This window comes from Rattus norvegicus, chromosome 7 (assembly GCF_021556685.1).
Source record: "Rattus norvegicus strain SHRSP/BbbUtx chromosome 7, alternate assembly SHRSP_T2T, whole genome shotgun sequence".
In the NCBI taxonomy this organism is placed as follows: Eukaryota; Metazoa; Chordata; class Mammalia; order Rodentia; family Muridae; genus Rattus; species Rattus norvegicus.
In genome coordinates this window covers 27,621,396-27,648,378 of record NC_141540.1, presented here as the reverse complement: position 1 = coordinate 27,648,378, position 26,983 = coordinate 27,621,396, and the positions used below count along the sequence as shown (strand labels likewise).

The 26,983-nt window shown below is 44.3% G+C and overlaps 2 protein-coding genes across 12 annotated transcripts in view; both read right to left on the bottom strand.

Moving 5' to 3' along the window:
- Nucleotides 1-26,983, bottom strand: part of Rtcb (RNA 2',3'-cyclic phosphate and 5'-OH ligase) — a 208,990-nt gene that overhangs the window by 129,941 nt on the left and 52,066 nt on the right. The gene's annotated exons all lie outside the window — the stretch shown is intronic.
- Nucleotides 1,311-26,983, bottom strand: Prdm4 (PR/SET domain 4). 11 transcript variants are annotated; one of them, XR_015623748.1, is made up of 12 exons: nucleotides 26,713-26,867; nucleotides 26,431-26,635; nucleotides 21,995-22,128; nucleotides 19,469-19,654; nucleotides 16,509-17,303; nucleotides 14,631-14,780; nucleotides 13,430-13,569; nucleotides 11,926-12,011; nucleotides 10,727-10,854; nucleotides 9,861-10,175; nucleotides 8,111-8,304; nucleotides 1,311-2,832 (listed from the first exon to the last, which is right to left on the bottom strand). XR_015623748.1 is itself a non-coding variant. In XM_087555586.1 (12 exons), the coding sequence occupies exons 3-12, from the start codon at nucleotides 22,125-22,127 to the stop codon at nucleotides 2,517-2,519; spliced, it is 2,418 nt and encodes an 805-aa protein (XP_087411712.1). In that variant the 5' UTR covers nucleotide 22,128; nucleotides 26,431-26,635; nucleotides 26,880-26,983; the 3' UTR covers nucleotides 1,311-2,516.

Here is a 26,983-nt window from a genome sequence, read left to right as displayed (position 1 = left end):
TACGGTGCACTTCGCTCCTTATCTTCTCAGATAGGACCTCAGACTCCTGTTCCTAGACTTTAACATGATGTACATACAATGGCATGTAGCAAAACAGTATGCAATGACAAGGGCCCCAGGAAGGGCTTGGAAAAGTTTTTATGAGCAAGTTAACAGTTTAGATAACCTAGATACTCTAGCACAAAGCACTGCTCATAGACTTGTGGGTTTTTTTTTTTTTTAAAGATTTATTCATTTATTATATATAAGTACACCGTAGCTGTCTTCAGATACACCAGAAGAGGGCATCAGATCTCTTTACAGATGGTTGTGAGCCACCATGTGGTTGCTGGGAATTGAACTCAGGACCTCTGGAAGAGCAGTCAGTGCTCTTAACCACTGAGCCATCTCTCCAGCCCAACTTGTGGGTTTTTAAACCCACTACACTGTCTCTGATGTAAAACTAAAGCATGTACAATCTAATGTGTAATACTTGGTATTACTTGGGGGTAAAGCACATGGCAACGCTACACCTCAGGCATCGTGGATACTTCTAGGCTGTAGTCCATGAAGAAATTATTCCTGTTTAATTTCCAAAGCCTAGGACTTCTGGGCCAGTATGTATCCAGTTATCTTAGGATCTATCTGTACTAACATGAAAAAAAATATAAGCAAGTGTAAAGTTCAGTATTATTAAGCTGTACCCAGTAGGCTGTGTAATGGCTAAGGTTACAAACTGTCCTCACACAGTAAATCCCAGCTGAGAGCTCTGAGCTGGACCCAGAGCACACATTCACCATATCCTGTCTGCCAGTGTGCCCTCTGAGCCAACAGCAGTCCGCAACAAGGCAGAGTTTTTATCTCTTAGAAGAGTAATTGAAAATGTGCCGCTTAAACCCAAGAGTTGAAAGGTAGAAGCTACATCCTTATAGCAAGGACTTTCTGCCCTTCCTCTTCTCTTGTAGTTTGGAGTATGTATTTAACTTACGTATTTTGAGGAGCATCTCTGTGCAGGGCAGTAAAAGAACTTAACCCAGCATGTGCTCCTGAGAAAAGGGAGACATTACTTGGAACACTAATGGTGACAAGTGAGGTTTCATGCACTGGCCTTCAACTGTAGACCTAGTCTTCAACTGGAAACTGCTGGTTTCCAAGGCAACAGTAAAGCCCCACCCTAAGAGGGCAGGAGGAGAGGCTAGAAAGCCCAGCAGCATTCTGAGAACCATTACACAGAAACAATTAGGATATGACCTCAGAGCCACAACTAAAACACTTCCTTCTTTTTAACACTCAAGTCCTTCCTCCACAAAAGAGTATGAGAAACACCATACTTTCATTAAAAACGATTTTAATTCTTCCTAGAGGAATACAGATTTGAATGAAATAAATTCATTCTATAAATACATTAGCAGCAAATCCTCCCCAGCAGAGTCAGCCAAGGTTGTGCCCTTGAGCAGGAAGGCAGGTTCCATCAATCCCGTCAAGTTCAGGGTGTCTGCTTCTTGACAAAAGCTGGGTGTGCCTGCTCACACGGGTGACTAATAAGCCTTCTCTGTCCTCCAGATCCTTGGGATCCTCTACACTTGGCTGGTGAGGATTCAGCAAGGAAGACAACTGGGAAGGCCTAACTGAAACCCACCAATGCATTTGGAACTACTTGTTGCTTCCAGCTAGCAACATTTTAATGGTTTTCATAAAGTAAACCTACATTTAAAAAAAAAAGCATCCCCTCCTCCTGTAGGCGGAAGAACCAATCTCGTCAGGTGAGCCCGTGTGCGCTAGCTGACTGGAGACTACCCAGCAGGCATTATTTGAACACTGTTAATATTCTAGGTCCTCAAGGAAAGACTGAAGGCTTTCCTGAAGACAGAGACATGGCTAGACCACAAAGATGTACATGTACACATATCTAGGTGGCTAACCTTAGCTTCCATGGAAGGTGGGTTTCTGGACCTTTCCCTCTATCAGTCACTGTCCTCTGACTGGGACTGCTTCTTTACCTGCCCTCTCAACCCCTGCTAAGACTGAGAAGCAGGATCTAAACTCCCAAATGGCCAGAAGGTAGGCAGGTATTACTCTGTGATTAGTCATCCTAACACGGCTGTGGTACAATTCTCTCTGAAATGCATACCTTACAATAGTGAGTGCGTAATATGTAGTGAGCAGTGGGATGGCAAGTCACGTTGGCTGGCTGAGGGGAAATGGAACAATGTGAGATAAATCACATTTGTTTGGATAAAAGGGCACTTCCACTCACGCATAAGTGCATCTCCCAAACTACCAAGTAAATAAAGAACAGGCATCAAAAGCTGGCCCTTTCACTGCCACCCCCTCCTTAGACAGACAGACGCATGCCCGTCTCCCGGCCCGCGTAAGGAATCCATTTGGGCAGACCTCTGTAAGTGCTTTAGCTACCCCCACTCAGTCCACTCTTAACAGCGGGTTAGGGATCAGAAAGCATTTCCTATAAAACCACTACAGTGGGCTGGTTATGTTTCCCCAGTGTATGTGCCATCCAAAGCAGTTGCTTTTTCCTCTTATTTATGTGCGGAGAGAGACTCATCTGCTGAGTAAACAGCACTGCTCATCCTGCAGCCCTCTGTCGTCATGGAGCCTGGGAGACCGTCTTCCCCCGAGTCCCCGTCCTCGTCCTCATCGTCCTGGGCGGAGGAGCTGGAGGCGGGCTCCTTGCAGGCCTTCAGGTGGCGGGTGAGGTGGTACTTGGTTAGGTAAGCCTTTGTGCATTTCTCACAGACATAGTCTCGTCTTCCCTCGTGAGAGTTGAGATGCTTCTTCAAGTGGTTTGTCCTCAGGAACAGTTTATCACACTTCGGACACTTGATCTGGCGTTCTCTAAGAGAAACATAAGAGTAACATCTGCTTGGGGTGTAAACAACAATGGAGTCACATAAATCGCCTACCTCAGGCCTTTATAGGAACTGTTAGAACCAGGCTGCTCTTCCCTTGCAGAGTACTATGCAAACAGGACCGTCCAGTGTAGGTGTCTTACACTGAAAGTGAAGCCTGTCACGTTCACTCAAGCTGACCAAGGACCTGCAGTTTGTTCCCTTTCATTAATATGCAGTATTTACAAAACAGTCTGCAACTGGTTTCTCCTGTTCTTCGCAGTCTGGTGGCTTTCGGTTTTATATTTCCATAAGCAGGAATCTCTACATCTGTGTGTGTATACACATACATATATGTATGTATGTATGTGTATATACTGATGGGTAGGCAGGCAGACAGACAGAAGGGATATACACAGGAGAAATATAAACTTGGAAGCAAAATATACACCCACCTTTCAAGGTCAAGGAAGCTGACAGTTCTGCTGTTTTAAGCACACTAAGCAAGCATAGAACTAAAACTCTCCCTCCTAAACAAATCATAAAATACTGTGTTCACAGGGGTTGGGGATTTAGCTCAGTGGTAGAGCACTTGTCTAGCAGGCACAAGGCCCTGGGTTCGGTCCCCAGCTCCGAAAAAAGAAAAAAGAAAAAAAAAAGTGTCTTAAGAGAAGAAACTGAAGCTCTTTTCTCACGTACACCCCTCTCACACCGACCTTCACACCAGGCGGCTGGGGGCCTAAGCAAACGGTGCTACTTCCTCACAGCTCTGGAGGCCCAGGCAGGGAACGTGCAGCTCATTCTGCCAAGTGCCCAACTCGCAGTGTAATCTTGACTACTTCTTCCTGCTGGGCTGCTGCTGGTGAAAGCCCTGTTTGAGCATCTGCACTGAGGAGAGCACTTACATGACCCCAGAGACCTCCTCACCTCTCACACTGTACAACTTCTGTTTGATTATCAGGGTCTAATTAACCAAAACCTCACAGTATTAATGAAACTAATGAAGACTTGATTGTAAAAGATCCTTTATATGGTCAGCAAGAAGGCTTAGCAAGGAAGACATCTGCCTGAAGCCTGACAAGCTGAGTTAGACAGACAAATTCCCGAGACTCACAAGGAAGGGCAGACCCAGAAGTTGTCTTCTGCCTCCATATGAACACCACAGCATGTATGCATCTCACACACACACACACACACACACACACACACACACACACACACACACACACAAGTATGTCTTTAAAAGATTATATAGTGGTGCCCACCAGTGACCCCAGCTAATGAGGAGGTTGAGATCAATCTGGGCTAAACAAAACTCTCTAACAGAAAGAGGAGGGAAAAAAGTCCTTTGATAGCTACTCTAGATCCCGACGCCTCAGAGATTCTTTAGGACATAAGGTTTACAGTGAACTCGCGTCTCCCAGCACTTGCTCACAGCAGAGGACAACACTGTCTACTGCGCCTGCCTACGACCGCTATGACTAATGGCAGGAGAGACCATGTCTTACGCCCAAATCCAGTAAAACATTCCTAGGCAATCTCCTGCCTGGTGTCCACCCCCATAGCCCCCCGCAACCCATGCCCCTTGAATTAACTAACCTCTGACCATCCTAAACAAAAGAGGTAGGTATGTCACCAAACATGATACCCCTTTCCTTAAAGTCCATAAATGTCTGCACAACTACATATATACAACTACTACTGGTAAACTAAACTTTTAAAAGATGCTAAATTGATCATCCTGAGTGAAGTAACCCAATCACAGAAAAACACACATGGTATGCACTCACTGATAAGTGGATATTAGCCCAAAAGTTTGAATCATCCAAGATATAATCCACAGACCACATGAAGCTCAAGAAGGATGACCAAAGTGCGGATGCTTCACTCCTTCTTAAAAGGGGGAACTAAAATATTCATAGGAGCGGATATGGAGGCAAAGTTTGGAGCAGAGACTGAAGGAACGGCCATTCAGAGCCTGCCCCACATGTGACCCATATATATACAGCCACCAAAACTAGATAAGGTTGATGAACCTAAGAAGTGCATGCAGACAGTAAATGGATACAGATCTCTCCTGAGACACACAGCCAGAACATGTCAAGTACAGAGGTGAAATCTAGCAGCAAACCATTGAACTGAGAACAGGTACCCCATTGAAGGGATTAGAGAAAGGATTAAAAGAGTGGAAGGAGTTTGCAACCCCATAAGGACAAAAATACCTACCAACCAGAGCTCCCAGGGACTAAACCACTACCCAAAGACATGGACTGACCCTGGGCTCCAACTGCATATGTAGCAGAGGATGGCCTTATTGGGCACCAATGGAAGGAGAAGCCCCTGATCCTGGCAAGGTTGGACCCCCAGTATAGGGGAATATCGGGGGTGGGGGTGGCTGAGGAGGGGGACACCCTTATAGAAGGGGACGGGGATGGGATAGGGGGTTTATGGACACGAAACTGGGAAAGGGAATAGTAACATTTGAAATGTAAATAAAAAAATCCAATTAAAAAATGCTAAATTGTTTCTCTATTAACCACACACACACATCCTTAGCATAGAACTGCCCCAGAAGGCAGTAGGTAGGGGAGCCAATCTGTTCACAGCTCACCATTACTCTGAGAATGAAATCTAATTTCCTTGGCAGACTTTCAATAGGGAATGCTCAGTAGAGAGCCTGTGCTAGGTCCCCAGCACTGCATAAATGCCTGTGACCACAGCACTAATTATATTAGGTCCTCCCTAACTACATAGTGAGTTCAAGGCCAACTAGGGATAAATGAGATCGTATCTCAAAAAAGAGATTGTTTATGATGTAGGGTGTGCCTCTCACCACTCTCTCCAAACTACTGTTCTGTTCTAACAGAGAGAAACATGTTCCATATTCTCTTCTATGTTTCTGCCTATGGTATTTTCACACCCTTGCTGCTATTTAGAATAGCATTCTAACTCCTTATCCTTTCTAGTTTCTTAATTCCTACTGATCTTAAGACTAAGCTCAAACTACTAGGGAGTGAGTGTGGCCAGATCCCTAAGGCTGGCTTATGTGCCCCTTCTTCTGTACTGGGGACCAGACCCCAGGCCTCAGGACAGATAACTGCTCTATTATTTTACTGTGTTACCAACCCTTTGGTTTTAAGACTTTGTGTCTTGTTTGTTTTTTTTTTTTTTTTAAGAAAGCATTTTTATTTTATTTTTTTTTTAAAGATTTATTTTATTTATTATATATATAAGTACACTGTAGCTGTCTTCAGATACACCAGAAGGGGGCATCAGATCCCATTACAGATGGTTGTGAGCCACCATGTGGTTGCTGGGAATTGAACTCATGACCTCTGGAAGAGCAGTCGGGTGCTCTTAACCACTGAGCCATCTCTCCAGCCCGTTTGTTTTGTTTTTAAGCCAGGGTTTCTTTGTGTAGTACAGCCTTGATTGTCCTAGAAATTGGCTCTGTAGACCAGGCTGGCCTTGAACCTACAGAGATCTCTGCCTCCCAAGTGATGGGATTAAAGGCTTGCTCCACCATCGTCAAGCCTTTAGCATTTATTTGTTATGTGTGGAATGTTTTGCCTGCACGTATGTCTGTGCAGCACTTGCCAGCCTGGTGCCTAAAGAGGCTGGAACCCCTGAAACTGGAGTCATAGTCTGTTGTGAGCTTCCATGCTTTCTGTGAGAGCAGTCATTGCTCTTAACCACTGCGCTACCTCTCCAGCACCCCGTTTCTGTTTTGACTGTCCTCTAACTCGCAGTCTGCCTGACTCAGTCTCCAAGTGGATGAGATTACAGGCGTACACTGCTAGGTCAGGCTGAAGGGCTGCACTGGTATGGAGCTGCGGCACCCAGTGCAGCTCAGCATGGGAGCTCCCGACTTACTGATTCACTTTCCAAGTCTGGAGCTCTTTGAAGATCAGGACAATATCTTTATCTCTATCCCCAGCATAGCACTGAGCATCAAGCATCCAAGACGCCATTTTAAAGACTTAATGTTCTAAAAACATGGATAAAAATGAATGCAAAGAACATAAAAATATGAAATCTTCCATAGTACAGCCTAAGGACTGGCACGAGACATGTAGGAAAGGCTACAGAAAGCCAGCGAGTTTTCTAGAGATGGCCCTCCATCGTGCATGGCTGGGATGGGTACACTCTGAGGGGCCGGACTTTGGAGAATTCGTCCCAGGATTTCACCACACTTTGCAAATTTCCTACAGATCAATATAAAGAGGTACTTTCGTATAATAATGCTGTTTAGATGAATTAATGACTTTACAGAATTCCTGATTTGATTCAAATAATTTTAGGGAGAAAGTTTAAGGAGATAACTTGCCAAAAAAATATAATGAAGTTAGAATCAAGAATAGAACAGGCCCCTGCCTCACAGAATAATAAGTAAAGGTCACGTAATAAGGAATACAATGAGCTCTCATAAATTGTACCAAAAAGAAAAGAATCATGGGACAAATTATGAACAAGAAAAACATTCATTCTAGGTCAAGTCAAAGGAGAAGGCCACACGTATGCAGTAAGATAAAACAAGGCCACATGAAACTGTTGCTTTGAATTTGTGAAATACCACTTTGAACTTACCATCAACATCCTTCAGTAACTTCTTTTTGTGCAACATTTTACCTGTGAGGTAATTTTATAAAGAACTTTTGTCTAAGAAGCTAAAAAAGGCTGAGAAAAAAGATAAAGATGGGACTCTGTTCCATTCATCAAACATGTATATGTGTATATACATGCTTATACGTCTATAGGTGTGCACATACATACATACATACATACATATGTACTTATATACATATATGTATATAAGCATGCATGTGCACTTGTAAAATCAGTGAAATTGATGGTCAGGCCCACCTGAGAGTGAGTGTGCGTGCGTGTGTGTCTATGCACAACTTTCTCTTTATTCTTTTTCCTTCTCAGGAAGAGTTAACGAGCTCCAACTGGACAATGAGAGGCCCCTGAATTAAAGAGCCCAAGTAATTAAGTTTCTTTTTCTAATCCCCTGCTGCTATCAGGAGTCAACTGCCAGAAACCATCAGCTCTGGCCCCTATAACAATAATAGAAAGTTAATAGCCAGAGGATATCAGCCTGTGGTCTGTCTACCGTGCCCTACCCCAGTACCTGGGTGTTAGGGCGAGACTGACAGAGGACTGCTGGTTTATCTGGACACTAGCCTGTAAAGGGAGAAGCAGACAGCACTCAGCACCTCAGGTTCAGAGACGCACACACAGTGGCTCAGCTCGGGGAAGCGGCATGCTCAGTGCAGGACACTTACTGTGTGTGGATGAGCACATGCTGCTTGAGGTCCTGTCTCCGCATGAATAGCTTGTCACAGTAATCACACTTGAGATTCTTCTCACCCGTGTGGATGACCATGTGAGATTCCAAGTGAGCCTTCTGCGTGAAAGACTTGTCACACAAAGTACACCTGTAATTCTTCTGACCTGCAAATCATTCCAGGACACCACACTGAGAATGAAATAACAACAGATTCTCTGACAAGGAAGCAAGTTTGGAGAAAGAACCCGAGAAAGAATCAAGCAGAACTGACTCCTGCCTGGCACTCCACTCTCCTATGCTGCCTCTAAAAACAATTTAAGTCAGTCCATTTATAACCTAAATCGAGCAAAGCCAGTTAGCCTGCCCTCCTAGGACCTCTCAGCTGAAAGTGCGTGCTTACAGCTAGCACACATACAACTCTGAGGAAAAGGCATTTTATGATATCAGTCCCTACCAAATTTAAAAGAACTTGGGATTAGCAATTTTAGAGTGTAAAGTACTTGTCTGGCATACCTAAAGCCCTGGATTCGATTCCAGCACCACATTAGCCAGGAACAGCAGTGCACGCTTCTGAGCCCAACACTTGGGAAGTTGACATAGGAGGGTCAGAAGTTCAAAGTCATCCTCAGCAAGCATGAGGTGATGACTCACTTCAAAAGAGAGATAACTCGCCAACTATACCATCTATCTACAGGTCCATAGGCCTTTCCATTGAATAATTTGTATTTTTCTTTCTCTCTTTCTTTCTTTAAACAAAAAACAAACAAACAAAACAAAAACAAACATGGTATGATCTCACAAAGCAGAAATGAAATCAAATCCTTCCAATTATATTTTAAGAGAATTCTAGGACAAGAGCTAACAAATTGGGAAAATACAAAACAAACAACAAAAAAACATAAAACAAGGAAGGAAGGAAGGAAGGAAGGAAGGAAGGAAGGAAGGGAGGGAGGGAGGGAGGGAGGGAGGGAGGGAGGGAGGGAGGGAGGGAGGGAGGCAGGCAGGCAGGGAAGAAGGGAGGGAGGGAGGGAGGCAGGCAGGGAGGAAGGGAGGAAGGGAGGAAGGAAACTACAGTGGATGTTTAGCTTCTCCAGGACACCCGGTCTTAAACTACCCCGTCTTAAAACAACAGGCTGGAAATGGAACTTCCTTCTAGTGATCTGTAGAGGAAATGATTCAATCAGGAAAGCTAAGACCTCACTGGTTATGACGGAGCATGTATGGAGTGAGGAGGTGAGGGGAAGAGCTAAGAGGCTGCAGAGATGGCCAACAGTTCATCTGCTTATCTGGCTACTCCTACAGAGGACCTGAGTTGAGTTCCCAGCACCCTGTGGCAGCTCATGACCATCTGTAACTCAATTCCAGGGATGGATGCCCTCTCCTGTCCTCCAAAGAACTGATGCAAGTGGTACACACATAGGCAAAAGAGTCATACACATAAAATACAAACAAATCATTTTTTAAAGACGGTTGACATGGAATTTAGAAACTGGAAGCTCAAATATAAAAACTGCACAGTAGGGCTCCTTAAAAATGAAACACCTTGGTAACTGGAAGCAACACCCTTAGGAGCCTTAGGTTTCTACCACACAGATTTACAGTCCAATGGCATCCCATGGCTATCTGCATACCTTCTATAACATAAATTACAACTCTACTTTCAATAATTTCATTCTGCCAAGTCCTTATGGCTCCAAACTCTTACAACTATAAAAACTGCATGCCAGTGACTCAACACAGCTTACCTGTATGTATTTTGAGGTGTGTCCGTAGGTTGCTTGGATCACTAAAAGCCTTGCTACAAAAATCACACTTGTGGGGCTTCATGCCCATATGACCCATAAAGTGAACGTGGAGTTTAGAAGGAGAAATAAAGGCCTGGGGGCACATGGAGCACTTCCACTTCCTTTCCTTGCTGTGGCTTGGCCCATGGCTGCTGCTGTGGCCCTGGCTAGGGAGATGATTGTGGATATGGCTGGTCAGGTGAGCTTTGAACTCTGAATAGGAACTGCACTCCTTGCCACAGTTACAGAGGTGCACATCGGGGTGTTCAGGAACACCTTTAAGAAATTAAATCAATATCTCCTGTTAGTTTAATTTTGAAATTATTCTTGACATTAATAACTGATGATTACAAGTTCTCCTTCTACCAAACTGTCTAACTCACTGTCAAACTAATATGCCTGTCCAGTGCCATATTCCTATCATTTAAAATCGTGCCCCAGGGCACACAAGAACCCTTGGTAAACAGAATTGATAAGGTCTTCTTTCCTGGAGAAACTATTTACATTCTGTAGTGCACACAAACTCTCAAGTAGACCTATAACTGTAACACGCAACACGGTAGAGCCACCCGAAGGGTCTTTGCTAACTTTCAAGAAGCTCAAAGAACAGTTTCAGGAATTTACAAGCCCCGCTTCAAAGTCCAACAATGAAAGCTTGTTTGAAACAGCAACATCAGCCCAGAGAAGAAGAACCGATTCTGTCACTTCACACACAGAGCTGGCAGCTTGCCTGCATGAAGCTGCCACTGTAAAATCATTATCAAATCCTCTTCCTGGTCCCTGGTGGGACTGCCCTAGACTCACGATGACAAGTCTCATGGACTTACCTATCTGTTGAGCATAATCCCGGCTATAATAGAAAAGCAGCTCGTTTTCAGGAGGGATGTCTTGTGAGGTACAGAAATAGATTTTTCCATCATGGGGATAAGCCACCAAATTCTGTTCTTCACGGTTCCTACACAATCACATTCAACAGAGCAAATGTAAGAGGAAGGGTCTCATTATGTTGCTTGGGCTGGTTGCTAACATCTGGCCTCAATTAATTTTCCTGCTTCAGCCTTCTAAATACATAGCTAGGGCTCCAAGTATGTATCGCACTTGCCTAAGGATACTTTTTCTTCAGTTCTGTGGTTCAAACTAAAGCTTTACACATTCTAGTCCAGCAATCCTATCCATAAGCTCTGCTGCCCGTCTCTCAAGTACAGTCATTCTGACATACGCTCATCATACCATACCCTCTGTAAGCAGAGTCCAATGACAGCTTAGACAGAACTATTTTCCCTACTGTTTCTGTCACTCTGTACCCTCCCTATTAGGGATTGTGAAGAAACCTAATCTTGCTTTAGTACGTAAGTAGGTATTCCTTTAGTCTGAAACATCCGACTGTTAGTAGATGCGAAATGAACAGGTAGCAAAGCATGGGCACTCAGCACATGAGATGCAAAGACAGGGCTGATTACAGGAGTTCCAGGCCAGGCTAAAGTACATAATGAGATCCTATCTCAAAACAAATTAAAACGCAGTGTGCCTGCTTATTTTGAAACTGTGTTCGGACTGACCTCGGACGTGCTATGTAGCCCAGACCAGTCCAGAACTTGCAGAGATCCCTGACTCAGGCTCCCAAGTCTTAGTTACTGCTTGTTTTAGGCCTGAGTCACAATGTCCATAAAGTCTTAAAAATTCTTCATGACAAATATATCTATGAAAATAGAAAGCTAACAAAAATGAACTCAAATAGTAGCCTGAAAAAGACATGAAGAGGCACTGACTTGTAAACTCATGGACGACTGTATCATTCCTCATTGACCCAGAAGCCAAATAAAATGTGTATTTAAAGAAAGACACATTCCGCTTTGCAGTCCCCACCAGCCAGCTGCTACTAAATTGAAGATGCTGAGAAGGCCTGGCTTAAGGACGTCGAGGTACCAGTGGCAACATGTGTCCATCAGCTCTTCCACAGTTTATGCCAAGTTTTCTATTGAACAGCTATCTGAATGGTAGGATACCATTAGAAAAGAGGCCTTACCTGGCTTTGCGCACAAACATCATCCAATTACACTCATTCTCATCGGTTGTAATGATGCAGAATTCTAGGACGCCATTGTGGTATATCTGCCAGCAAAGGCAACACATGTGAAGTGACCTGGCCACCTTCCCTTCACTCATCTAGTAAGTGCTAGCTAGTGCCCTTCCACTGCTGTCACCACCCTTCTCGTTTCCAGAAGTACACTCGAGAGCTTTAGAGGTCTGCAGGTGCTGCTCCGTGTACAGAGGGACTGCACTATTGGGTACCTTTGGCTAAAAGGTAAACTACCGTCTGCCTATCTATCCACTTTCATCGCAACTCCCAGATAGGTGCAGTGGGAATGACTGTGCCCTAAGTCAGAGAGCCACCTCTACCCATCTTCCAGTCATAACTAAAATTTAAGTCCCCTATGATGCACCACTTCACCATTTCAATTCTGCACCCATCATTCTTTAAGAGTCTATATAAATATGTTATTGGTACAGCTATTGATGTCAAAATCTTATATTCCCATTAGGAAACTATAGAAATAATTGCACCTAATTCTAAAACTGTTTCCTAAGCCAAATAATGAAGGAATGTTTAGTTAACTAAAAATAACTTTTATTTTGTAAACAAAGTTCATATCCTCAACAGCCTTAAGAAATCAAAATGCCAGGGGCCAGAGAGATGGCTCAGTGGTTAAGAGCACTGACTGCTCTTCCAGAGGTCCTGAGTTCAATTCCCAGCAACCATATGGCGGCTCACGACCATGTGTAATAAGATCTAATACCCTCTTCTGGTGTGTATAGACATAAATCTTTTAATAAAAAAGGGAATCAAAATGCAAAAAATGACTCAGATTGGGGCTGAGACAGCCCAGTGCTCAAGAGCACAGCTCTGGGCAGATGTTCACGGTTCACTTCCCAGATCCCACAGGGAAGCTCACACTGTCTACAGCTCCAGCTCCAGGGGCTCTGACACCCTCTTGTGGCCTCCACAGGCACTGCACACAAGTGCTGCACATACATTTAGGCAAAATACCCAAACACATAAGATAAAGATTTTTAAAGAGATCAGAATCATTGCACTATGGGTTGGGGATTTAGCTCAGTGGTAGAGTGCTTGCCTAGGAAGCGCAAGGCCCTGGGTTCGGTCCCCAGCTCCGGGGAAAAAAAAAAAAAAAAAAAGAATCATTGCACTAATCCATATAATGGAAAGTGCAACAGTTTATCCCTATTTGTTCAGCAGCTGGTATCTACTGTAAAACTTACACCAGAAATAAGAGAAAATGTAATATAAAATAAGGGACAGGCGAATGCATTCCCAGTCCTGGCTAGTTTTGACTTGCCATGCTGTAAACAATGAAAACTGCCCCAAGAATGTCTAGCAGGTGTTGGCATGGCGCAATCCCAACCTCTAGGATGCTGAGGAGGAGGCCTCAGTTTGAAGTCAGCTTGGGCTACAAAAACCAGCAGTACCAGCAGTAGCAGCCAAGAGTCGGCAAAGTCTCTGCAGCACTGACCTTCCAGACGTGGCTAACGGCCTTGTCTGTCCACTCCGCCACTTCCATGGAGTGACTCTGCTGGCCAATTAGAGGCCCGAAGCAAGTCCGCACGGGAATGGTCTCTGCGGTCCACACGCCTATCAACGGAAGGACACCAACTACACAAAATGATTTAAACCACTAATAAGGGTATTGAGACAGGCACTTAACCCAGACAAAGAATCTCACGTTCACTTGATGTGTCTACAACCCCGAGACAGCTAAGACCTGTAGGTCTTAGCCTAAAGTAACAGACAAAAGTAGGCAACAGGACAGCTCAGGGCCACTCGTCATGAGAGTTGATGACCTGAGTTCTGCCCACAGAACTCCACTTCTGAAAAGGTGTTCTTTGAACTTCACATGGCAGGCCTGTGTATCATGGCATGCCTGTACCTGTACACACACACACACACACACACACACACACACACACACACACACACACACTAAATTGAAATACAGAAACAAAAATCAAATTCCTGCTGTATACACACAAAACCTACTTCCTTCCAAACACATTATTTTAGAATAAGAAACCAGAAAACATTTTATCAAAAAATAGTAGCCTATATAAAATAAATCAAGATTCTAAAATCTCTTACACTTAATATATGCATGACTATTATCTAAGCTGTTTAGTGCTTTCAAGATTCATGCCCAAGCTGTAGCTGAAAATAATAAGTCTAATTTTGCATTTTCAGAGGACTGCCACAGTAACTGAGAAGCTGTTAAATTCAGATATGGGTTAGCCCTGATAACTGGGATTTCCTCAAAAGAAAAATGCTATACAAGTACATTTTTTAAAAGTCTGCCTATCTTCTGTACCACGGGATTTCCAGAGGTAAATTTCCACATTTTACTAGAAAACACGTAAACATGGAGAAGCATGGTGGCTTGGTATTTGAGAATGGATGCTTGAGAACAGAGGCTGTCAAAGACACAGGCCAGGATTTGTGCTTCTATTCAATTCTGATTCTCAAGAGAGGCGTCCCACGTAAGCTTTCACAGGCTTTACTGTTCTCACCATCAGAGAAGTCAACCATTCCCTAACACAATTTTACTAAAATTTGAAGACACTAGATTTTTGACCAACTAGTCAATAATTCCACACGTATACTTTCACAGCTCCACCCCATAAAGGAGATCGGATGGGATTTGTCGTTTCTTCCAATAGTCTTACCAACATCTGTCCCCACAATGGACTGGCGGAGAACAAGCTGCTTCGGGAGGGATAGTCTTGCTCTGCTCTCTATTGGTGTATCAGGAACAAAAGTCACTGGTCCATGATCAGGGCAATCTGAGGGGTAGGCTCGGTCACAAAGCGTGCACCCTGTAGGCAGCACATGTCATAAGCTAAGTTACCACTTGCTATCAAATGCTAATTACTAAATGCAATCGGTAAGGATCTAATTAATTACACTTCTTATTAATTGGAGACTTAAAAGATGACTACAGAGGGCTCCTCACAGAAGTTCTCCTATACCCTTTCCAGACAGTTGCATCCGATTTCCATGACATGATTATTACCTTCAGATAACCTCTTCCGGGGCTCCTTTAGCTATCTCTACTGAGCACTTCACACTGAACCAGTGTCTAAAATGGACTCATCACTCCTCCCTCCCAAAAGGACAATGCACGCTCCCTCCTTTCAGCACATTCATGAGCGTCTCATTCAGGAACCTGAGCTTTCTCCTCAGCACCAGCCCTTTATCCCACCCACCTGCAGCGCTAATGACTTCATAATGTCCTACCTCCTTCATCTTAAGTTATTTCTACTGTAAAGAACTACTCGCCTTTCACTTCATTTCAGCATTATCTTCCTACAGTAATTGCCTCTAGCCAATCTAACAACTCCATGCAGTAGAACCCCACACCAATCCTTGCTCTAAAACCCTCACTCACCCTAAAAGCCCTGCATGTGCAGTTCCTGCTTCTCTCCGCAGGTGGCTGTTCCCTCAGACCCACTTCCCACCACGGCCACCTGAACCACTTATGACTTTTACTCTAGGCACTTAGGGGTGCTAGCGGCTGTCTTCCCATCAATTGCCTGCAGTCTTGCCTGTCTTCAGGCCTAGGCTAACATCCGCTGCCCTCTGTGGCTAATATGCCCTGACCCTTCCACACCCAGTTAGTTGTTCTTCAAGCTCCTTAAGCACCATGAGCTTGACCCCATGTCACGCTTTTACTGTTATTCTGTACCACAGCTGCCAAGCTACAGGTTCCTCCTGGTACTGTTTTGGTACACTGCCTTGTCCCCTGCCCTGGCAGAGCACAGCACACAGTGAGCATTTGAAAGTTTCCTGCATGGATTATGCACACAGTGAAACCAACAAATCAAATATGTTTTTTGTTACTGCCTAATAAAAAAGAACGTTTACATGCCCAACCACAGTAATCATACACTCTAAGACAATCACTGCACGTCAACCTACATTTTCCCAGTTATAACAGTATCTAGCAACTCTTTCCTGCTGGCATATGCTGAGAAAGCGCAATGTATATCACCAAGATTATCTATGTTAAGTTTTACACCTGTAATGCTCTGTCTGGGAAAACGCCCTGACTATTAAATGGAAAAATGTAGACAATATAGTCATATTGTCTGTCTACTCCAGGGCATCACTGTAAGAACGAGGAATGACACCTTATTATTTGACTTGAGGAAATGGCACCATATTAATAAAAGGACAGTTTGAGGGCAAAGAGAATTCCAAAACGAAATTCCTTTCTACACTCCATTAACCAGAATCTGACTATGACAAACACTGGTTAGGACAATGGTATTTTAAGACCAACATTTGGGGTCCAGAGAAATGGCTCAGCAATTAATAGCACTTGTTCCTCTTACAGAGCACCCAGGTTTGATTCCCAGAACCAGCACGTTGGCTCACCATCTCCCTGTAACTCCAGTTCCAGGGAGCCCAGCACTGCCCTAGCTTCTGCAGGCATTAGGCATGCACATGACAGATGCACATGCATGCAGAGAAAACCTTCAAACACGTGCAATCTTAAAATACACAAAAAGTGTTTCCAGAAGAGAACAGTGAAGCACACTTACAAATTGTAAACAAGGTTGCCATGTTTTCCTTGTTTGAATTGGAGTCTTCCATTTGCAGTGAAGATGGTACAAAAGACAAGCTGTCTGAGGATACATCTACATGACCTGTCCCCATGGCAACTTCCTGGGTGATGGAAGAGACAGCCACAGGCTCTAGGCTAAGGCCAACTTCCTGGAGGGAAACAGATTCTAGGGAGGCGAGGTTGTGTGAGGTAGAAAGTGCCACGCTTACAGAGTTGGTGCTCATGGCCACGGTGTGGATGGAATCACTGAGGACGCTGTCAGATATCCCATTGACCCGGTTTGCAATGTGGTCTGTCTCCATGACCACTGGAAGCTCCAGACCATTCCCATGAATGGGTATCACACCACCATGTCCTACAGTGTCAGCTGTAAGGTTGTTGCTCACAGAATCCACAGAGAGGGGTTCATGACTTCTGGAGCCATTTGGGATCTGGGGATGTTCTCCTGTAACTCCATCCATTGTAAGTTCCTCTGCCATTCCGTCTGTGGAGATTGGGCTGGTAACCCTAGAGACATTCTCCATAGTGATTGTTGTGTCCAATGCTACTTCGTGGCCATCATTAGGATGAAGACTTTGGGCACCATGAGTGTTTACAGAGCGAGAGTCTATTGAAACAATGCCTAGTTCTAATCCAACATTTCCATTGGCCTGATAGGGATCTAGTGCCGAAGGGTTGTTGGTGATAGATAATGCTGTATTTCCATCAACATTTATAGAGTTGGGGTGGATATACTGAGGAGGTGGTCTGTCAGCTAAATAAGATAAAATGCCTGAGAAAAGAAGAGACATCAGAGATATTTAGCACATTGTTAAACATAAATGTCAAGTGTTAGGAACCATTTCTTTACTAATACCACTAAGTTAACAGCCTACTACTTCTTTAACCAATGACTGTACAAGTAGCACATATACCATTCTGAGCTTCTCTATAGAACTCAAATCCTAAGCACATGAAGCCGATCTGATGCCCATTAAGAATGACCTACATGAAACCGACCTCTCACAGCTATGTGACTGCAATGCTTTGGTCCTAAGATGCCAAAATCTGCTCTATAATATATGTAAATAAACAATAAATTTAAGAACTTGTTATAAAACTATCAAAACACATTAAATTATTCAAAATAAGCATATTTTATAGCAACTTTTTTGGGGGGAGGGGGACAGGAGCAGGTTGGGATCAGACCCAGGGCCTCGATAAAAGTCTTACTGTAAAACTACATCTCAAATGCAAAGTTGTGCTTCCAAGGATGTGGGACCTGACCTGCAGAACTGTTAGTGGGAAAGAATATACTAAAACACAGTGTATTTATGAACCTCAACAATGACCATACTGTCTTGCGTTAAACATCCATTTACAGCAACCTTCCCTAAATGCCTGAGTGCATTTTGTATACACAGAGAAGACACCCATAAGAACATCAATAAAGTCTGGAAAAATCAAGCTGGCCACTGGTAGAATAAACCATCAAATATCTAATCAGGAGGTTTTTATTTATTCATTTTTGGAGACAAAGGCTACTCTGAATTCCTGGTCTCCCTGCTTCAGCCTCCCACACATTGGAATTACAGGGGTATGCTATTTAAAGAGACCATCATAGGTGTTGGGCTCAGTGGCACACCCCTTTAATCCCAGGACTTGGCAGGGGCAGGCAAGTCTCTGTGAGTTCAAAGCCAGCCTGGTCTACATAGTGAGTCCTTAGGGCAGCCAGAACAATATAGCCTATTTCAAAAAAAGGAGAGGAAGTGGTTATGAAAAATCACCCAGTAGTAGGAGAAATACTAAGTACAAAGGCACCCAACTGCAGAGAAATCAATCTTAATCACGAAACACCTGCAACCTGTGCGCTGAGATAAAAGTGTACCAGAAAGACAGATGTGGCTTCCCTTTCTCCCCGCTTGCTAAATTTTCTAAAAAGTGTATATATAATACATTTATAACAGAATAAAAGTCAATAAACTTTAAGCCAGAGAGGTAACTGTTAAAGTACAGAATTAAAAACAGTGAACCAAAATTCAGTGATCATAGTTCGCTTTGTAAAAAGACTGATTAACATCGTACCACAGGGAACTGAAGCTGGCTCAGGTGAAGCACTGCCACGTAAGCCAAAGGGTCTGAGTTTGGATCCCCAACACCCACATGTAAGTCCCATGTTGCGTACATGGTGGCCCCCTGTAATCCCACAGACCACTGATGTGAGCTGGTGAGCTACACCGGCTATTGAATCAGCAAGTTCTGAGTTCGGTGAGAGACCCTGCTTCAATATTTAGGTAGAAAATAACTGAGAAAGACAACTGACATTAACCTCTAGCTTCCATATGCACATGCATCAAAGGATACCTGTGCCCTCATACACACGCATGCACACCATATACGTATACAGATGTGAGGAAAAAAATGGTAACATAAGCCAGGCATGCTGGGGCTCATCTATAATTTTGATACGGAGGAGGCAGAGCCAGAAAGAAGGACTCAAATTTTGAGGCTAGCCTTGTCTTTATAGCAGATTCCAGGGCTACACATAAGACAGACCCTGTCTCAAACCAGCAACAAACCCCCTCATGCTGTACTCCAGCACTTTGCAGGTGGAAAGCATAGACTGGGAGCAGGGTCATTTTCATATACAGGGTGTTAGTTGTCCAGTCTCAAAATAAAAAGGGCATCAGCCACAGCTCAGTGGTAAATGCCTTTCTACATGCCACCACTTCAAAAAAATTAGAACAGTTAGAAAAACTAAAACTGTGCTAACAAGATTCAAGTTGCTTCTTTAATACTGAACTGTATACATATTCTAAGCAAAGATACAAATGACAAACCCAGGGTTTGCTATCCAAATATGAGAGAAAAAAGATGTCAACTCTAATCTCCCAACACTGATCAAAAGTTGGTCATCCCCCTCCCCGCCCCCACCAAACAAGTAACTATAAAACTTACCAGGTAGAATGGTTCTGAAGTAACTGCTCTCTAGGTGAGGGTAAGGTGGTGGAGGTAGGGTATAGTTTCTTTCAGGTAACCCACACATTACTCCTCGATCTCCAATGCCCATGGGGAGCATCAGAGACAAGGCAGAAGGCAGAGAGCTCAGGGAGGGACCGAGGTTTGGAATTGCCACTGGAAGTCCTAAAAAAAAAAAATCTTAAATTAAAAGATTGGTACCTAAAACCAACTGAGAAAAACTCTTAGAACTTACAGAAACAAAAACAAAAATCTCACCCTGGTAGCACTTTATAACCCAAGATATTATTGGGCAATATCTGTAACAAGCACACCAACAGTCCTAGTCCCCAAATCACTTCTCAGAAAGGGTCTATCAGCTCACCTCCACTACAATCTTCTAAAATGCTGGGATCACAGATGTGCATGAACAAACCTGGCCCTCACATTAGACCAGTGTGCAAGTGTACACATCAGGTATTTTTAAAGTGCTACGCTAGTCATCCAATTGTGTTCTCCTAAATATCCAAACAATTAACACTGTAGTTTCAGTAACAGCTAAAAGGAAAAAAAAAAAAAAGCATTAAAAACAACCGAACGGTCTGGAGAGATGGCTCAGTGGCTACGAGAACGCGCTGCTCCACCAGAGGACCAGAATTAGCCAACTGCCAACAACCTTATCAGTGCAACTCCAGCTCCAGGACTCACCTCTGCAAGGCACCTGCCCTCATGGGCATAGACTTACAAGTAGATAAAATAAAAAATGAATCTTTAAAATAAAGTTATCAAAAACGAAACCCATTCCCAGTATGATCTCTTGCAGTGATGACTTTCTGTACAGCTCTGTGTTCTTACTTTTATGACTGCACATCTCACTTTTACAACACTCACATGTAACCCCAGGACCAGGGAGGCGGAGGCAGAAGTATTTTGAATTTGAGCCTAGGCAACATAGTGAAATCCTGTCTAAAAACGTGACAAACAGAAACCAGGTCTGTCTGTACCTGGGATCTGTCCAGATTAAAGGTAAACGTAGATCTGTATGTGCGTATTTTCAGCCCTTTTCTCTACGCACTGTATGTCACAATAAAAACGTCTGACCTCAGACTACATCCACCCCGGATTGTACTCATCTGCAAAATGCTTAAATGACTTTTCCTGTGCCTAACCATCCAACTTTCTCAGTGCTAATCTGCATATTTTGGCCAGAGGGAATATTGTTTAATATAAACGTTTTCTTCTTTGTAAGACTGTTTCCTAAAAGGAATAGTTAAGGGATAAACAGACGGGTTAACAAGTTTCAAAGACAGTTCCAAGTCAAAGGTTGGCCCTCAACTGATCTTCCTGCCTATATTTGAAAACAACGAGATTACGGCATATTCCACTATGCTCTCTTAGGGCTTTTTTGTTTTGTTTTGTGGGGCTGGACAGATGGCTAAGCAGCTGAGAGCATTTGCTCACCTACAGGAGGACCCAAGGTCAGAACCTTAGCACCCGCATGGTACGTCGGTCACAACCATCTGCAGCTTGGGTTCCAGGGCATCTGACCCCTATTCTGGCTTCTGTGGGTACCAGGCACACATGTGGTACAGACAGTGACCCTGGGCCTGCTGCTTCAGGTATCAGTGTATAAGGAAGCACCATGTTCTCAACAAGAATCAGACAAGACACATGCACAAGTCACATAAATAAACTTTAATTTTTTAAAATTTCTTTTGTTGACACTTAAGAGATGCTAATTTCAATTAATATAACTTGGCTGCTAAATCTTATTAATTCAGGACATAATTTTCTATGAGGAATCAAACACCTCTTCCATATTATTTAAAATATTATACATAAAGTCCAATACCACATTACAATGCTACATATCCTTGCTCATTTTAATAGGAAAAGAAAAACTGGGACAGTACAGGGTCTTCAGAACCAGGAGTAGTGGCACAGGCCTGTAATCCCAGCACTTGGTAGGCGGAGCCAGGGGGATCAAGACACAAGGCCATCATGGTTATATTAAGACTGGGGCCAACCCAGGGTGTATGTAAGACCAGTTCTCAAACAAAACAACCTCACAACAACAACAACAGGAGTTTGTGTATCAAGGCATGGGCTAGAAGAGCAAGGCCCCTCCTGTGTGTCTGAGGACACGCATGCTCACAGGAAGTTCCACAGAAGTCCCCCATCCCTGGCACTACTTTCCCACAAAGCCAGGCCTTGTACATTTTTACAGGTGCTCAGTTTCCAATCTAAAAGAAAACAAGCCCGATTTCAACGCGTTGGAACAACCGATCTTCTTCTATTAATTAAGGACATGATGTCAAAGTGTCAACCAGAAGAGTGTGAGGCGCCCCGATAAAAAGCCAAGTCAGTTTCAGCTCTGGATGAGAGAGACTAACCCAAAGGAGAGCACCAGAAAAAAGCCACTCCTCCCTGTCCAGCAGGATACAGTCCTTCGCAGAGGCCACGCACTAGTTTCCCTGTACTACCCTGAACACATTCAGAACTGAACACAATGCCCCTCCCACTCACCTGGGGCAGGGATGGCACTGTGAGAGGGAGAGGCAGCCAGACCCAGGTGACTTCCTGAGACTGGCAGGGCATTGCTCACAGAGGATGAAGACAGCTGCTCCATCCCCACTGGGCTCAAGTTCATGTCATTCATCCTAGGAAAAAACATAGACAGCCATTGAGTCCACATGTTAGAGGAGCCAAGAATCTAGGGAGAGGCAATAGGACCTGAGCAACTCTCTTTATACATATGTCAGTGAAACCAGAACAAGGAACTGTGATTCAAGGTTAGCTAACGCATAACAATGCTGTACACCAGGGGTTGGAGATTTAGCTCAGCGGTAGAGCGCTTGCCTAGCAAGCGCAAGGCCCTGGGTTCGGTCCCCAGCTCTGAAAAAAAAAAAAAAAGAAAAAAAAAAAAAGAAAAGAAAAGAAACAATGCTGCACACCACACGCGGGTGGATTCAATCTGCCTTGTTCCAAACCCAACACAAGTCTTCGCTCTCCAGCAATAGCCAAGGTGGCTTACTCTGTTTCTGGTAGGAAATCAATCTCATTGTAATCACTGTCTCCATTTGGCTTATCAGCTCAAACCAGTAGTTTCTGGGCACTTTCTTTAAAGTACTGGAATAGTTTTACTAACCCTTTCTACAGTGAGTTAAAAATAATCCTAAGACCCATTCAGATGGAAAGACACACCATGCTCTCCCTAAGAATCAGTATTTCCTTAAAATCTGTAGCCATACCGTATTAAGCAATAATCTTACTACCCTCACACACTGAGGTTCATCATACAGGCTTTGCTAGAACTCTACTAAAACAATTTTGAATTTTCACACTAATCCTGCAAAGTAAGGTAGAGGATTTAAGTGTCGAAGACATAACATAGGTCTCAAATCATAAAGTAGTTCAATAGAAGGAGGGGCATCGGCCACCCTGCAAAGGAGAGTTGCCTTTTCTGTACAGTCCATCCTGCACTGTCACTAACCGCACCACACGGGGAATGCTGCTATGAAACGGCATTATTGGTGGCTGTTATCGAAGGCATTTGTTTTAGCTAGGTGTGGTGGCATGGAAACAGGGAGGCTGAGTCAAGAGAACTGACGAAGTTCCAAGACTACTGTGGGCTGCCTGGTAGACTCAAGATCTGTCTACACTGCAGAGCAAGATCTTGCCTCAAAAGAAAATACACAGAGCTGGGAAGACGGCTCGTGGGTAGAGCCCTTGCTATTTTCCAGAGGACGTGAATTCAGTCCCCAGTAACCATGTTCAGTTCCCAGGAGTCATCGGGGGCTTCAGAAACCTCCTGTACTCTGGAGTTCCACACCCTCCTATGGCCACAGAGGGCCATGCACACAGTGCATAGGCATAGACACAAACACAAAATTAAAAATAAAAATTTAAATATATGCCAATATACTAGGTTTTAATCAGAATTTAGAGACTGTCATATTATCATTTACAGAAGCTAGACTTCTTAAAGGAGGTTAAAGGAGACCTTCAATGACCTCCCATCCTTTCTCTCCATTTCCTGCAGCATATTCTTCCTGTGAGCCCAGGTAGCTAAGAAACAACAGGCAAGTGGTTTACTCCTGCCTCTCCTTAACTTCACACTTTGAGGTTGTTTGATGGTAAATCTTCACTGTTAACCACAGTGGACTTAGAATCACATGGCCACACACTTCTGGGTGTGGCTATGAGGGTTTTTACACCCACCTTCAATGGGGTAGGATCCTGCATTAGGTAAAAGTGAGGAAGCAAGCCCATCCTCATATTTCTCTTTGCTTCCAGATTACAGGCTGCAAAGTGACTACCTCCCTCACCATACTGGACTGCATCCCCTAGAGCAGCAAATCAAATTAAACCATCTTCCTTCAGGTTGCTTCTTGTCATGGATCCTGTCACATCGACAGCAGTGTTAGCTAATCCACTTTGTTATCTTTTTAATTAACATACTTGTATACGTGTTAAAAGGGCTGTGGCTGTTTATGGGGTCAGGAGTAGTTCTCAACTTGCATGTTATTGAGGCAGGGTCTCTCTTGTTGCTGTGATTGCCAACTCCTGGATCTTCTGTGTCTGACTCCCATCTCCCTGAGGACTGCTTGACTTACAGTTTTTGATGTGAGTTCCATGGGCCGAATTGGCTGGAATTGTCAGCCTCCCTACACAGCTGCTTTTATTCACTGGGCCACTTCCCCAGCCCTGGACTGGTTGGTACCTTAGTCCTCAGTCCCATGTTAATGATAAAAAAAAAGCCTAGATTTTAAGGTAAAAAAAAAAAAAAACCACATAAAAATCACATAACTATTCAGAGGTACAGCTGAGTTTTGAACTCAGACCTAATTTAAGATTCCCAATCTCCTAACCTAGTAACAAACTACAAACAAAATTGGTTTTGGGACTGGAGAGATGGCTCAGCGGTTAAGAGCCCCGACTGCTCTTCCAGAGGTCCTGAGTTCAATTCCCAGCAACCACATGGTGGCTCACAACCATCTGTAAAGAGATTCGATGCTCTCTTCTGGTGTATTTGAAGACAGCTACAGTGTACTTATATATAATAAATGAATAAATCTTTAAAAAAAAAGTCAAACTGATTGTATGAAACTTGACTACCTGTTTAAATAAAAATTGGTTTTGCTTTTTTTCACAGTTCTATTTACATTAGAACCTGGCTAATACTGTGGGGTATAAAATCCTACATGGACAGACCTCTAGAGTTACACTCTATCTATATGGTAATCATAAAACTAGCTTTTGGATATCAACTACATCCAAAAAATGTTAAAGACATGCCCACTTATCACCCAGAAAGACAGCTGGAACCACGTGGCAAATGAGGTACACTATCTGAAGGACCATAGATCAACAAAAGTATGTCATTTCTCACAGAAGGGAGATTTAGCTCAGTAGAGCGCTTGCCTAGCAAGCACAAGGCCTGGGTTCGGTCCTCAGCTCAAAAAAAAAAAAAAAAAAGGATTTAGTTTCATTTCTCACAGAAGAATGGGAACTCAGAGCCTAAAGAAGCCACTGGTACTTTTAACTAGCAAAGTTTCTAGGCTACAGCTAGTTTAAAACAGACTTCTCTAAATTTTTTCACCTGCAACAATACCTAAAACACAACCATCACCAGAACCACAAGGCCTACAACACACAGATTACAGTAATTTATTACAGCAGAGTAAAGTGTATGGCTTCACCTCCCATTCTGAAAGCTCCTGAAAGTCTAAATATAATATCAGAAGAAGAAGAAGGGGGGGGGGAGGAGGAGGAAGGAGGAGGAAGAAGAGGAAGGAGGAAGGAGGAAGAAGGAAGAAGACAGGAGGAAGAAGAGAAGGAGGGGAGGAAGAGGAGGAAGAGGAAGAGGAGGAGGAAGAAGGAAGAAGACAGGAGGAAGAAGAGAAGGAGGGGGAGGAAGAGGAGGAAGAGGAAGAGGAGGAGGAAGAAGAGGAGGAGGAAGGAGGAAGGAGGAGGAAGAGGAGGAGGAGGAGGAAGGAAGAAGGAGGAGGAAGGAGGAAGGAGGAAGGAGGAGGAGGAGGAGGAGAAGGAGGAGGAGGGTGAAATCCTGGATTTTCTCAAACCAGCTCAAACCAGACTTTAGTGACGGAGGCTCAGCAGATTTCTGCTTTGATAAGAGTCCGCACAATGTGATGTCCTCAACAGCCACAAACCAAAGGTAACAAGCACTCAAAGACAGAAGACACCAGGAAGGAATGTACATTGTGATTCCCAAAGGGCCTTTCCATTCAACAAGGCAATTCCATTCTACCTATCTCATATGAAGCCCTAAGGCCTAAAGTAAGGATACTGAGTTCTGACTTGCCACTGTGTCGTCCACAAATCATTCGTAACTGTTTTTATGTTTCTAACCGACCTACAAAATCATTTGTTGGCTGCAGACCTCACACTTTTTTTCTGGAAATGACATTTAAGAAACTAACAGAAATATGGTCACTTTGAAAAATGCATCGACCAGCTCCAATAATTTCAATCAATATGTTTTCCCCCCATTCTATTGGCAGCCTTTTTAGAAGCTTTTGGAGAAAATACCAGCTAAATAAACACTACTCGGTCTTTGGTTTGTTGCTGTGCTGTGCTAGCACAGGACCTTCTAATTCACGAGACTCGCACAATTTAATAACTTCATCTCCGCACTCCACCATCCCTGGCTATTGTAACCCGCAAACCCAAAGGTGAAGGTCGAAGATAACAGACCAAATTAAAATAGCAAAAGCTAAAATAACTCAACGACAGATAAAGAGGTGCCAAGCAGCTAACAATGTGTGGCTATTCGGAACAATCACACCAGGAATCAACTAGTACTCTGGATATTTCTATTGGGTTCAGGTGCTCAAACCCATTTACAGGTCACACGCGTGCCCCGAAGGCACCCAAACAAAGACGCCCTCTCCGAGGGTGTCCGCCCGGCTCCCACGGCCCTCCCCACCTGCCCTCCTCACCTGCGCGTCCAGGGCAGGGGCCGGCGTCTGATAGGAGCGCACAGGGGCCGGTGTCACGTGCTACCACATCCCGCCGGTGGCCGCGCCTCCCCGCATCGCCCGACGTCTACGAGGGCCGGCGGCTGCGCTCGGCGCCGAATGCCGGGCATGCTGGGCGGCGCCCGGGGCTGTTTTCCCAGAAGCGCTGGCAGCAAGACTGGCTGACCTAGAAGAAGAGAAAAGCGATCAGCCGTGGCCTTTCCCTGCCCCGGCCGCCCTAGCCCGCCCAGCCGCGTCGCCCACCTGAGGCCCGCGCTGGGGAGCACTGGCCCAGTCGCCTGGCTCTTCATCGGGCCAGAAGTCGGCCCAGACGCACTTGCCTCCCAGGACCCCGCGCCCAGTTTACAGCTCCCCAAACATTTCCCGCCTGGCCCCGCCCGGTCAGGCCCGCCGCCTTCTCAGGGCCGCACCCTCGGGGGCGCGTTTCCGGCTTCTCAGCCACTCGGGGCCCGCTTCCGGCTTCCCAGCCATTCTGCGTACGTGCAACCTGCCCACTGCTTGCGCTCCGACCCTC